The 12,858-nt window shown below is 47.1% G+C and overlaps 1 protein-coding gene across 1 annotated transcript in view; it reads right to left on the bottom strand.

The window, feature by feature from the left end:
* The window catches only part of LOC126531069 (uncharacterized), a 124,925-nt gene extending 121,624 nt beyond the window's left edge, over positions 1–3,301 (bottom strand). Inside the window, exon 1 of the mRNA XM_050178455.3 lies at positions 2,792–3,301. Coding sequence (XP_050034412.1) covers positions 2,792–2,909 — 118 coding nt within the window. The 5' untranslated portion in view covers positions 2,910–3,301. The remainder of the gene's footprint in view (positions 1–2,791) is intronic.
* Between the last annotated feature and the right edge of the window lie 9,557 nt (positions 3,302–12,858).

Genomic DNA, 12,858 nt, shown 5'->3' with positions numbered 1-12,858 from the left:
AGGATGTCACAGGGGGCGCATTTTGTCAGTACTTTTTAATTTCGCGCTTGACATGCTCATGTTCTGCGCCGATATCCGGCACGCATATAGATATATCCTAACTATAAAGCACCGCTTTGTTAGCGCAGACACTTAACACAGAGGATATGATTAGGAACATCGCTGCGCAATACGTTGCCTCATTACGCCACGTGTCTGGGTTATTCAAAATTAATAAGGCACGCCAACGACTGCACCGGGACGAAGCGCTCCAGCGATCGAATTTTCGTAACGCATGTGGCGCTGGCGCCGTCATTTGGCCAGACAGAGAGAAACTTTACTGCTTCTTAGTATTGCCAGCCGTGATCACCGCAGCTGCGTTGTTCAAGGCAGACATCACAACTATTCCACGGCATAGAGAGAGCTATCGGCCATAGGAGCTTTCCCGTTAACTCCCCCGCTATCAGGAATGACCTAGCCCAATGTTGCTTATTCTAGATGACCTATCAGGAATTGATGTATTCAATACGACAAGGGTCATTGCACCTCTGTAAGCCGCCGCTCATTTTATTACGTTCGCGCATCTCGGGACTCCCGCATACAAAGCCACGTTCTCTCTCGAACGTTGCGGGTTTGACTTTCTTGCATAGCTTCATCGTGTAGCAGTAAAGCTCACCGCAAGTTCAGTTCTAAATATGAATAAGAAAAGTAAGCAAAGAAACCTGGCGTGCTACGGAATAACTGCGGGTATCGTGCGAGCACGTGACTGAAGCTATGGGCCACTGGCCTTCGATACTTTGAAGCGGCCTCGGTACTTGTGACAGGATATCTCCTCTCCGAGCGTGTAGATGCGAACGTGCAACAAAATCGAATCAGACACCGTCGGCAATTTAGCGTCGTGTGTAGTATCATCGTGTTCCCGCCGGTTGATTGTTTCCGTGACAGAGGGCACAAACACGATTTCTAACACGTGTTTCGCGCTTAAAACACTAAAGCGCGTTTCGTTCTGCCCTACTCACAAGTCTTGGTGCTAATGCGCTCCCGGAAGAATCAGCGGCGCCCCATTGGCTACCCCGAACGTAAAGTACGGTACCTGTGGTGCCATCTACGTTGCTCGAATAGAGTCTGACTAGTCAGCCCAGCATGTCGGCGCTGACTGACCGTCCAAGCCACTGCTTTGGCAAACTTGAATCCGCGAGTGTTTATTGTAATTACTAATTTAGTTAAAAGATATAACCTGACGGACGCGACAAACATCAAACTCGAGCTGTCACGGTCAGGTCTTGAGTTAGCGAAGAGTGCATACGCGGAAGACCACTGGTAAGAACTGGTGTTTAAGTTGGCAGCAGCAACAGAGGAGACACAAGGAAGTAATTAAGTCCCTTATTGCTATACGGATAGTAAAATATAATCCCTTTTTAACGTCCAATACCGAAGGGTACTACAACATGTTCCGGCACTAACAGTGTCGTACCATCGCGCAATGCGCTTCTTAAATCCATTCCGGCGTCGCTTTTTTTTTTTCGCATGGTCTTGGAACCATGTATGTAACAAGTTTAGTAATAAACTACACTTCATCAACACATAATTAAAAACATGCTTCGGCGATGTGCCTTCGTTAGAGAAGTTTGAGAAAATAGCGAAGAGAGACAGAGACAGTACATATTTACTCAGCAGCTTAGTATATGGGGTGGGATCCACCCCATATATCCACCCCTATTCTGGATGCCTTGTGCCGATCTTAGTTCGACCGGCCCTCTCGACCACCATCGCAGATTACGCTTTTTGTTTGGGGTGTAGCACATTTTGCCTTTTTTTCACTAAAGTTCGGCAGCTACAAAGCGAATAAGTAGGAACAAGCTATTTCTTAATGAACAAGCATATCAACCGCTCGGCGCAAGGAAGTAGACGACGTGAAAAAGGAAACACCCGATTGACAGTGCGAATAAACACAGACAACACAAGGAAACCTGGACAAGAAAAGCACTGATTCTGACCGTGCTTCCTTGTTTGGATTGTGTTAATTCAAGCATTCAGTAATGTCAACCTAAATTCAGTCTACTAGCCCATCAGGACGTCCCAGTCACGAAGGAACAAAATTGAAAGTAGTCATTAATTATGCATTTGCGTCTGGTACTCTAAAAACATGGGATAACATTAGCGTATCTCTAACAGCATCTGCATAAAATTTGCCAATGTGTTTTATTTTTCTTCATTCCGCCGCATCAAGTACTTGCAAAATTTGAAGAAAGAAGCCCAAATTATCGCGTTGAAAAGTGCGTATCACAGTGTTATATTGCTTCGAAATGTGTTGCAGCATTTTTTTTAATTATTATTGCGATTAAGAAGGAAACAACATATTTGTCCACTGAAATGACCTGAACGGATGTGCAAGTGTCGCTGTGCCCGTCAGCCTGTACACGATTACCGCGTTTGTGTGCTCCGGGAACTGTCTCTCTTAAAACACGCACGTACACGTGTCAAACTGGCAGCCGCACCACACAAAGTACAGTATAGCCGAAGTTCTAGAAAGGCATTCGAACGCACGTCACAATTCACGCGCTCGGCTCGGACTGAAACGAACACAAGTTTCGCTTTCCATCAGAGTCCGCAGCGCTGCTTCGGTTGCATTTGTTTTTACCGCGACGATATAAATCGCTGTTAACCTGGTGAGTATAGCGATGCGCTTCACCTACTGGCGCTTCGGCGAGACAAATAAACAAATAGATAATGTCGTTAATGCTCTTATGTTCAAGCATGAAAGTGACTAACTCGCAGCGCAACGCATGCAGAGTGGACACAAAGTGCTCACCCGGACTGACGAGCAGCAGCGTGGCGCACACAAGGAGTGCGGCCCAATATCCGACTCCGGGTCTTGGCCGCATGTTGACAGCCAGGTCCCTCGAAGGAGGTGGCTCAGACACCGTCATCACCGCGGTTCGGGCCGATCGCGCTGTGCCAAGTCCGAAGCATGTCTCGATCACGCGCACGTCAAGACAGAGAGAGAGAAAGTGGGGCAAGATATATTGAGAAAAACAGAGATTAATGCGCCTTCACTACTCTTCCGGTTTCCACAGGAAAGCTCCTCTCGCCGCCTTTTCTCGCCTACGCGTCGACGTTGCCCTCCACGACAGCGTGATGTCTTGCAGCGAAGCCTGCCCCCGGTAGCGAAACACCTGTGGTCGCAGCGGCTGCTAGTGGTGGTGGTGCTGCGGCGGCGAGCTCGGCAAGACCGCCGGCGCGCGCGGCGTTCTCAGCGGGCCGAACGCAGCCGTGTGCCGCCCCCATCGGCTGAGCGGCGGCGCGCGCCTCTGTGAGAGCCCGCCCGCCCCAAATGGTCGCCGCACGCCACTCTTTCCCAGCGTTTACCCTTCGCTCTCTCTTTTCTCTGCACTCCGCCTACATCGTTCCTCGCCCATCCCCACCCTTGCGCTTTACAGTCCTTTCCAGAGGAGTTCTCCCCACACTGTCCCTACTTTTCCAGCATTCTCGGGGCGGAGGCTCCGTCTAGGGAACTATAGGAGAAAGACAGGGGTGCCTGACGCTTCGCCTCCGAGATGCAAAAACTCCAGTGGCGCTCATCTCGGAGTTGTGCTCCAGCATTCTCTCGGTGCTCATCGCACCTCTTCATGCCGGTTTCTTTTCATTTCGTTAGTTTCTCGTCGTCGTCGACGTCCCCTCATTTCGACTCCGGAACTTCGTTTGCTCGCTCGCGCGAGCCCGCTCCTGTCTCCTTTCTGTTTGCCCGCTGTTCCATTAGCCTATACTGCGGTCTCTTCATCGGCCTTTTCTCTCCTTTGTTCCTTCTGTTTTCACTGTTAGACGGAGCTTTTGAAGTCCAATCGTGTTTCCGAGACTAAGTTCGTTTCCTCCTCTTTGCGGCGGGCTGAAAAACTGGCTGCTCCTTTCTTCTGCATCTTCGCTGCTCTGAATAACGAGAATAGTGTGTGCATAGAATTCAGTCAGTGGATCTGTTCGTGGAGAACTTCCTTTCCTTTCTATTTTTCTTTCCTTCAATGCGATGCTCAGAGGAAATATATTCGTCCTGTGCTTCTCCTCTCTTACTAACGAAGTAGAGTACGCGAATTCACATGTGCGGGTAGCGTATAGACGTTGCTGCTGAGTCGTACTATAGACATAAAGCTTGAGACAGGGTGCGTTCTCGACATCGCATGCCGAGGGTGGCGCAAAACTGACGGACAAGTCGCTACGAGAACAGGCAAAAAGCGTAACGACTAGCGTAGAAGCTAGGAGTGCACAACTCTTTTATAATGCTCGCAGACCGGTGAACCTGCAGTGAGGTGACTAGTTGGATTCTGGGACACAGCATCTGTACTGCAGCGGAAGCTAAGGCGCAAGTGCCTGGGGATATCGGTGCACCTCGAAGAATGGCGAGTGGCCAAGATTAAATCGGATTCGTCCGCTGTTCTCCCTCTCTCTAATAAGTAGGACCGCACTCGATTTTATCACACACAAAAAATTAAGCACGAACGTAACAATCTTGGAATATAAATAGAGTATATTGTTGTATTACTTGTAAGAGTATATTGTTGTAATTATAATTAGACATCTTGTTTTCTATATTGTGCGCCTTGGGAACAATCTTGGGGTTCCGCAACTTCTGTTGCGCTGTTAGTCTCTCTCTCAGCGTTCCTCTTTGCTTCTTCTTTTCCACTATCCCAGTTGACACGTTAGGTGGATGGTACCTTGGGTATGTTAGCCAGTATGGGCTAATGTTTCGTTTCTATTTTTTTTTGGCTTTTTTTTGCGAAGATTCTTAGTCGACACAAGCATTGCACCAGCATACGTCTACTACAATGCATGCGGCACTGCCACCATTACACTGTATATCGCACTTGCAGATGTGTCATTAGCAGAGGAGAGCTGTTTGAGCACTTTGGACATGTGGCTAAAGCACTGATCCCCAAGACGGCATGTGCGAGTTTAAGATTGAAGCGGCGGAACCAAATGCTCGTTGTTTTTATGTATCTCGTGTCCACATTTTCCACGCACATTTCGTGCTCGAGAGTCATTTACAGAGGAAATGTTTATACATTGTATGTCATCTACTAGGCTTTTCATCCTCGAATTTCCTATTGCTTCAAATTGAGCGCGTGACCATCGACAGCAATAATTAGTCAGCCCAGGTCTAAACACAAGCAGAAATGAGAAAACAAATAAAGCGCATTTTAGTTTTCGTATTCCTTGTTGCTTTGGTCAGAATATCTGGCAAACGAATTTATGTTTTCCCTGCCGAAAGGGCATTTGTTGGAGCCCATTTTCAATCGTATTTCTTCCTGATTCTCGACCAGCGTGTGTTGTGGGACTCAAGAGTGCCTCTGGCATTGGCATGTGTGTATAGCCTCGTACGTGAGTTAGCAGTTGTTACAAAAGAACCGCATGAGAAAAATAAAAGAATACGTTGGTTCACCAGCACGCACGAAGTATATTTGCACGCTTAAAAAAAAAAAGAAAGAAAAGTCGACCTCGTGCAACAGATATCACCACCACCACAGCACTCATCTCGCTTTCATTTTGTTTTGTCTTTTCATTTTATCCACTTAGGCTTCCCATCTATTTCCCTTAAGGCCGGGACCGCTATAAGTTTGCTTTCTGAATCTCATTCGCATCGGTATAGAAACGGCAGGCCATCATCGCCAGCGGGAACCACTTTCCCGTTACACTGGTCCTCTCCGCCAACACACAGTTTGCTGGCTCTAGGGGGTGCGCATCGAAAATAAGGGTGTGCGTGCTGGAAGTAGGAGGGAAAGAAGGAGGAGAGGGGGGGGGGGGACTACTATACGCTCCTGCCAGGCTCTTCGCGGTCTTCGAGAGCGAGATCACGCATCGGGACAAGAGAGGCGTGCGCGGGCGCGGAGCGCGTCTCTGCTGCGCGTGGCTGAATGCGTGCGGGGCGAACAGCGGTGGCGGAAAGAGGCCGCACTCCCTCTCCGATAGTTGGCTGCTTCACGGGAGCGCTAGGCACGCGCTCGCGTGACTGCTCACCCACAGCCTGGGCAATCCACCGAACGCCGCAACCCCCCCCCCCTGTGGACCGCACACTTGTGGGTTACTTCGAATCGTTCTACCTGCCCTGCCCCTATGCCCCCCCCCCCTTCCTCATGCCCCCCTCCCCTTCTCATTGCCTTGCTATTTTCACTCGAGCACGCGGGTGTACGAGCAGCGGTCTCGGTAACATGTGTGGGCGGCTCCTTTGAACGCGCTTTGGCGTAAGAGCGGAAAGGTTGTTCTGATTAAGTGCGCGATCACCGAGTGCCACAATAAGCGGAACGTAAGTGAGGAAGCTGCGTGTTACTCGGAATCGGCGGATGTGAACGTGTTTGTAACGTGCGTTGTGCTGTGCATTGTTGTAAACAAGCCGTGAGTTTAAGAATGACTGTGACGAGCGGTGCAGGAACGCGCGTCAGGCTTCTTCATTTCTATTACCCGACCCTACGAGCAATATTCCACGGCAGATATTTCGAATACCTTGGACCTAAGTATAACAGCCTTACTTTCTGCCAAGGCTTATGGGCGTGGAGTTTTTCGTAACAGAGCTGGTTACGCTCTCTAGCCCATTCTTCTTTCCAAGCGATAGTGCCGGGCGTGTTGTTTTGCCTGCCCACGAATGGATGATATTTATAAGCTTCCATACGTTTCTTAACAGCGTGGTGGCAGGTGGTCCTAGCGTACTGTTTTTTTTTTACTTTTCTGCTGCGTTTAGGCTGTCCTTGAGGTCCGTGGCTTAATTGCGGTGGAATCCATTGAATATTTAAATACTTTCATACACAGAGCTATAAGCTGGCCGCAGCACCACCCCATCGTCGTGACGACACGTTATGGAGCCCATCATCGGGCTATGCTCTGTAAGTGCAGTGGTAGCCTTATCTATCCTAACGTCCGGATTTTTTTTTTTTTCGATATGTGACAACTAAGAGCAACCACTGGCGCCCCGATGCTTATTCTGTCGGTAGAGTCAGTGTATTCGAACCCTACGACATCCAAACAATATAGTGTTCTGTGGAAGAGCATAGAAAACTGGGCTTATTTGTAGGTCTCCATGGCTTGAAGTATATAACAATACAAAACACAAAGAAAAGAAAAACGAAAGCGGACAAGCGCATTTTTTATCACATCGAACAGAAACTGTTGAAGAAGTAATAAACTGCAGAAAGTAGAAAACTGCATCCGTTCATAAATATTCGTTGCTTGAGTCCAAATAGACGAAACGAGATCGACATAGGGCTAGGCGGAAAAGCGATTCAGTACAGTTCTCGTGCCCACAAGCTTCTGCCGTTGGGTCCCATCCTGTGGATTTAGCGAATCGAAGCTCATCGGGAAGTCATATCACCGGAGATAAGTGAAGTGAAAGACATAAAAAATGAACTCACAGTATGGTTACGAGTCAAGAGCGTCGCAGTTTGGGCGAGTTGGTATGTCATTACTGTTTTAGGCTTGTAGCGCAGCTCAGAAAGAGCAAAATAGGAAGAAGGTAGGCGTAATCCAAGGGAACGGAAAACAGAGTGAGCGCTCACTCTGTTTTCCGTTCCCTTTGATTACCCACCCCTACCTCCTTCCTATTTTGCTCTTTCTGAGCTGCTCTATACAAGCCTAAAACTAGTCATGGTTACGAGTGCGTAACGCGAGTGTGTAAACTTTAGCTACGGTGTGAAACGAAAGACTACTTTGTAGACATGTTCAGTTTTGTCACTTCGACATTTTGTTGCGACCAGCTGAGGCAGCCTACTGCAGTTCCTCAGCAGTGCTGTGCTGTATGTATCTCACGACTGGATTGCATTCTCAGACCGCGTGAGCATTTGAGTGCTATATCCGATGTTCCCAACATTTTAATCGTGAGCACGGTATATAGCATCATGTCGCGCCAACATGTGCTCTAGGACGTGGAAAAATGACGAATGAACACGAATGTATGCTAACGCGTGCAATGCGAGGGTACGTCAACATGACTGAACCGCTGACTCATGTACAAAACCTAATGGTAACATGGGATCTTTGTTGACCAGCATCGCTGCTTGTCGCATAACTTTCATCATAGTGGTGTGCGAATAGTGATTTTTGAGACCGAATCGAATACGAATCGAATAGTGCCAAAAGCGAATCGAATCAAACATCGAATACTTTTCGAATAGTTATACCGCCGAATATACCGCCGTTGTCACAATCAATATAGAATGATGTTCGCATTCCAGTATTCTTAAAGTTAGCAAGTTTCTGTCATTACACAGCGCGTTATGAAGCATTGTTTATCAAGAGCACAATTGGAGCATTAGAAGCAAGCAAGTGTTTCATCGCATGCATAGGGCTCTTGAGAGAATGCGGCTGATTGCTGTACAGCCTGTAAAGTATGACTACCTAAGCTATTTAGCCTGCTCCACTACGCAAGTTCTCATGTCTTATGTCTGTACTATGGCATCGGAGGCGAAACTTTACCGTGCTTTGGCTCCAGCTATATGTTTATTTGGACACGGTTGACGTTTTGAAATATTCGAAAAGTATTCGAAAAATAGTCGCATGTACGAATACAGTGACTGTTCGATTCGAAGACCCACTTGAATTGGACACTCTTCGATTTTTTATTCGAAAGCTTTCGAATATTCGCACGCCCCTAGCTGCAAGCATTGACGAAGCATTGGAAAGTGAGATGTTGAGGCGTTTTCTTTAGTTGCCGGGTATATAGGGCGCTTCTCAACCCGCGAATTTAACGGGAAATTCTAGCCAGCGATTTAGAACAAGGGCAATAACCTCCTTGGGGAAATATCCGTAATTATGTTTTAATGCAACTGTATCTCAATTTGGAGGCTATCAGAAGCACCATGACCAGACTCCGAAAGCTTTCGTATTTACATTTTATGATGGAACAATTGCAATAGCGCTCATGACGCAGTGTTTTATGATTGTCAGTGATCGTTACTGATTGTTAATGTATTATAAAAGTCTTAAGCTCACTTCGCATCACCCAAAATAAACTGAGTGCTTTGAGTTTGCCACATGGCAAGCTCGGACAGTGTAGCCATAAGATATATTAAGTAGCTAACGTGCAGTTAGGCTCAGCCAAAAGTACAGAAGGTGCTTAGTCAAGAAAATACCCACCTCGGCACCTAATGAACATCCCACGAACATTTTTTTTGTCATAGCCTAAAATGTCGCTACGCGAAAACAAACCGCATCGCTATTTCTTTTAATCCAACGAAAATCATGTCAGCCAACGAGCACTCCTTTTGTTGCACGCAATTTCTTCGGTTCGCCAAGCACGTCCTCGGTTAACCACCCTACCTTTCTCTCTCTCTCTCTCTCTCTCTCTCTCTCTATATATATATATATATATATATATATATATATATATATATATATATATCTCTCTCTTCAGTTCCGTCACTCACAATTCAGAAGTCGAAAGTAGCCAAAATGTAGTCCAGCAAGGTCAATTGTTTTTCTGTGTGTGCAAATTTGCCGCACTTTTTACTCGGCAACCATTCATCGCAGCCATGTGCCTGGATGCTATATAGACAGCCAAAGCACCACGCATAAATGGGTCACATAATCCGGCTCCGAGAGCCGAGCTAACGCGGGCACGATCCGATCGCCGGCTAAAACGACAGTCCATGACTCAACCGGAGGTTTCTGCTCGACCGAGCTTTCGCCGCTTTCGCCAGACCGTGGTTTCAAATTGCACACCCGTAACAATCTAATCGCTCCTCAACTTCATTATATCCATTCCCGGGGCGTCCGTTGCACCCGTCGGGAACCGCGCCGCATCCGTTCTCTAATCTCTCGCCCACCACAGCCATCCCGTCATCAGAGCCACCGCCCCATCCACCTCCCCCCTCCTCCCCTCCCCCAACGAAACCGCTTCTCATCCTCCTCCTCCTACCAAGCCTGCTTCAAGAGCAGATGCTGCGCCCGCATCATGCTTATTATTCCGCTTATCGCTCCGAAACCACTGAGTGTCCGCCACAGTTTTTTTTTTTTTGGTTTCTTTGTCGTTGTCGACTTTTTTTGGGTAAAAGTAAAATTCAATTCCGGTGTTTCTCCATGCATACTTAGTCTTGAGCTCGGCTAGGGAGTTCTTTCGTGTTGCAAGTGCGCCGCACGTGTAATTATGCAAGCCGTGTTTAAAAAGAGCAAAGCTGTCGCCAGAGCGATTACTAGCGGATGCTCTTAACCGCACTTCAGTTAGACACTCGCTCCTGCCTTGCGCAAGCGATTAGAGTGCAATGTACAAACTGTGTTTGTGATTACAGCGCTGGGCACGGTTGTGTGTTCGAGGATCGCGTCTGATCGCCGGGCCGGCCAGCTGTTTGCGACTAATGTTTCCGGGAAGGGGGAAAACGTCTCGTTTCGAGGTGCAGATATCGCGTTCTTTAGCGTCATCACCATACGAGGATGATGAATGCAATATTCGCAGCGTCGATACAACGGTGCATGTTATTTATATTGTCCTGCCTTTGGAGGACTTGAAAAATAGTGTTTCAGTATAGCTTCTTACCTGCTCATTGCCGTTATAAGTTTCTTGCTGCCTCGCGCCACATCGCTATCTTGTGCATAAATCGGAGCGACAGCACTCTCTCTCTCTCTCCCTTCCCCCTCTCCACTCCCAGCCCGTCACCTCACAAGCCTCTGCATACGCGGCGCATGGCAAGTTTCAAAGTGTATTATTATTATTATTATTATTATTATTATTATTATTATTATTATTATTATTATTATTATTATTATTATTTGCTTGTTTGTTTGTTGTTATATATTGCAAGAAATAAGCTCTTCGCTTTCTGCTCCTTTCATTTTTAGTTGTACGCGCACGCTGAATACGGCATCCTTTCCAAATGTGCGCGTTTTCCAATTTAAAAGATAACCGGAGCCCTTTCTTCCAAATGATGGTGACCGCCGCGCAAGCTTGTATGTTTTGGTTATTTTTTTTTGTTAGTTCTGAAGGTAGCATCAGTGTTATTGAAATTTACACAGGCAACATGCACTAAACTTCGGCACCGGGCATCATGTTTCATGTGCACACACTGCAACAATACAGTTGACGCCACAGTTATCTACGATTCGCTTCTGCATATATCACTCCGGTTGACGTTAACATTGTGACTGAAGGAAACTATTTCAAACTTTCAAAATCTGACGGATTTTACTGTTCCTTAATTTAATAACTGAGGATATTTTCAATTACCAAAACGTGCGCATTGTAAAAGTTATGGTGTATAAAGTGCATGCTGAAAGAGCTGCAAAAGTTTTTTCTATTGTACTAGGTGTGAACGAACTGTGCAGTATGGGCAAAGTGCACTTTGTCGATATTTTCCTGCCGTATTTTTTTTCACTTTTATTATTCTGTTACAGGTTGCGAATTTGGGGGGCGCAAAAGCCCGCCGGTAGCTAGGTTTAGGAGCGAGTTAAGGATCCTGCACCTTAAGGGTGCAGCGGTGGCGTAGAGGTAGAACACCCGCCTCGCGTGCAAGAGGTCCGTGGTTCGAATCCCGGTGCCGGCAATTTTCCACCGGATTAAAAAAAAAAAAAAAAAAAATCCGCGTGTTGATAAAATTGCACAAACAGGCCTGGAGTGTGGCCTGATCCCGGTGACCAGAACCGGTAACGCACTCCCTCACCAGAGCAGGATTGGCCACCCTGGTGCAGTACTTGGCCACAACCTCCTATATGAACACAACAATCAAACCCCGGCCCTCAGTCCCCAGCAGCTGCGAAGCTACTGATCACGGCGGCGGTCAGACCTGCGACGCTGCAGAGGGTGCTAAGAATCACTGGCTCCGGACAGGCCGCCATTGGAATATGAACCTGGCAACGTTTAACGCTAGAACGTTATCTAGTGAGGCGAGTCTAGCAGTGCTATTGGAGGAATTAGAGGGCAGTAAATGGGATATAATAGGGCTCAGTGAAGTTAGGAGGGCAAAAGAAGCATATACAGTGCTAAAAAGCGGGCACGTCCTGTGCTACCGCGGCCTAGAGGAAAGAAGAGAACTAGGAGTCGGATTCCTGATTAATAAGAATATAGCTGGTAACATACAGGAATTCTATAGCATTAACGAGAGGGTGGCAGGTCTTGTTGTTAAACTTAACAAGAGGTACAAAATGAAGATTGTACAAGTCTACGCCCCTACATCCAGTCATGATGACCAGGAAGTCGAATGCTTCTATGAAGACGTGGAATCGGCGATGGGTAGAGTGAAAACCAAATACACTATACTAATGGGCGACTTTAATGCCAAGGTAGGCAAGAAGCAGGCTGGAGACAAGGCAGTGGGGGAATATGGCATAGGCACTAGGAATAGCAGGGGGGAGTTATTAGTCGAGTTTGCGGAACAGAATAATATGAGGATAATGAATACTTTCTTCCGCAAGCGGGATAGCCGAAAGTGGACGTGGAGGAGCCCGAACGGCGAGACTAGAAATGAAATAGACTTCATACTCTGCGCTAACCCTGGCATCATACAAGATGTGGACGTGCTCGGCAAGGTGCGCTGCAGTGACCACAGGATGGTAAGAACTCGAATTAGCCTAGACCTGAGGAGGGAACGGAAGAAACTGGTACATAAGAAGCCGATCAATGAGTTAGCGGTAAGAGGGAAAATAGAGGAATTCCAGATCAAGCTACAGAACAGGTATTCGGCTTTAACTCAGGAAGAGGACCTTAGTGTTGAAGCAATGAACGACAACCTTGTGGGCATCATTAAGAAGTGTGCAATGGAAGTCGGTGGTAACTCGATTAGGCAGGATACCAGTAAACTATCGCAGACGACGAAAGATCTGATCAAGAAACGCCAATGTATGAAAGCCTCTAACCCTACAGCTAGAATAGAACTGGCAGAACTTTCGAAGTTAATCAACAAGCGTAAGACAGCT

The sequence above is a fragment of the Dermacentor andersoni genome, chromosome 5 (assembly GCF_023375885.2).
Source record: "Dermacentor andersoni chromosome 5, qqDerAnde1_hic_scaffold, whole genome shotgun sequence".
Taxonomy (NCBI): Eukaryota; Metazoa; Arthropoda; class Arachnida; order Ixodida; family Ixodidae; genus Dermacentor; species Dermacentor andersoni.
This window is presented reverse-complemented; position numbering and strand designations above follow the sequence as displayed.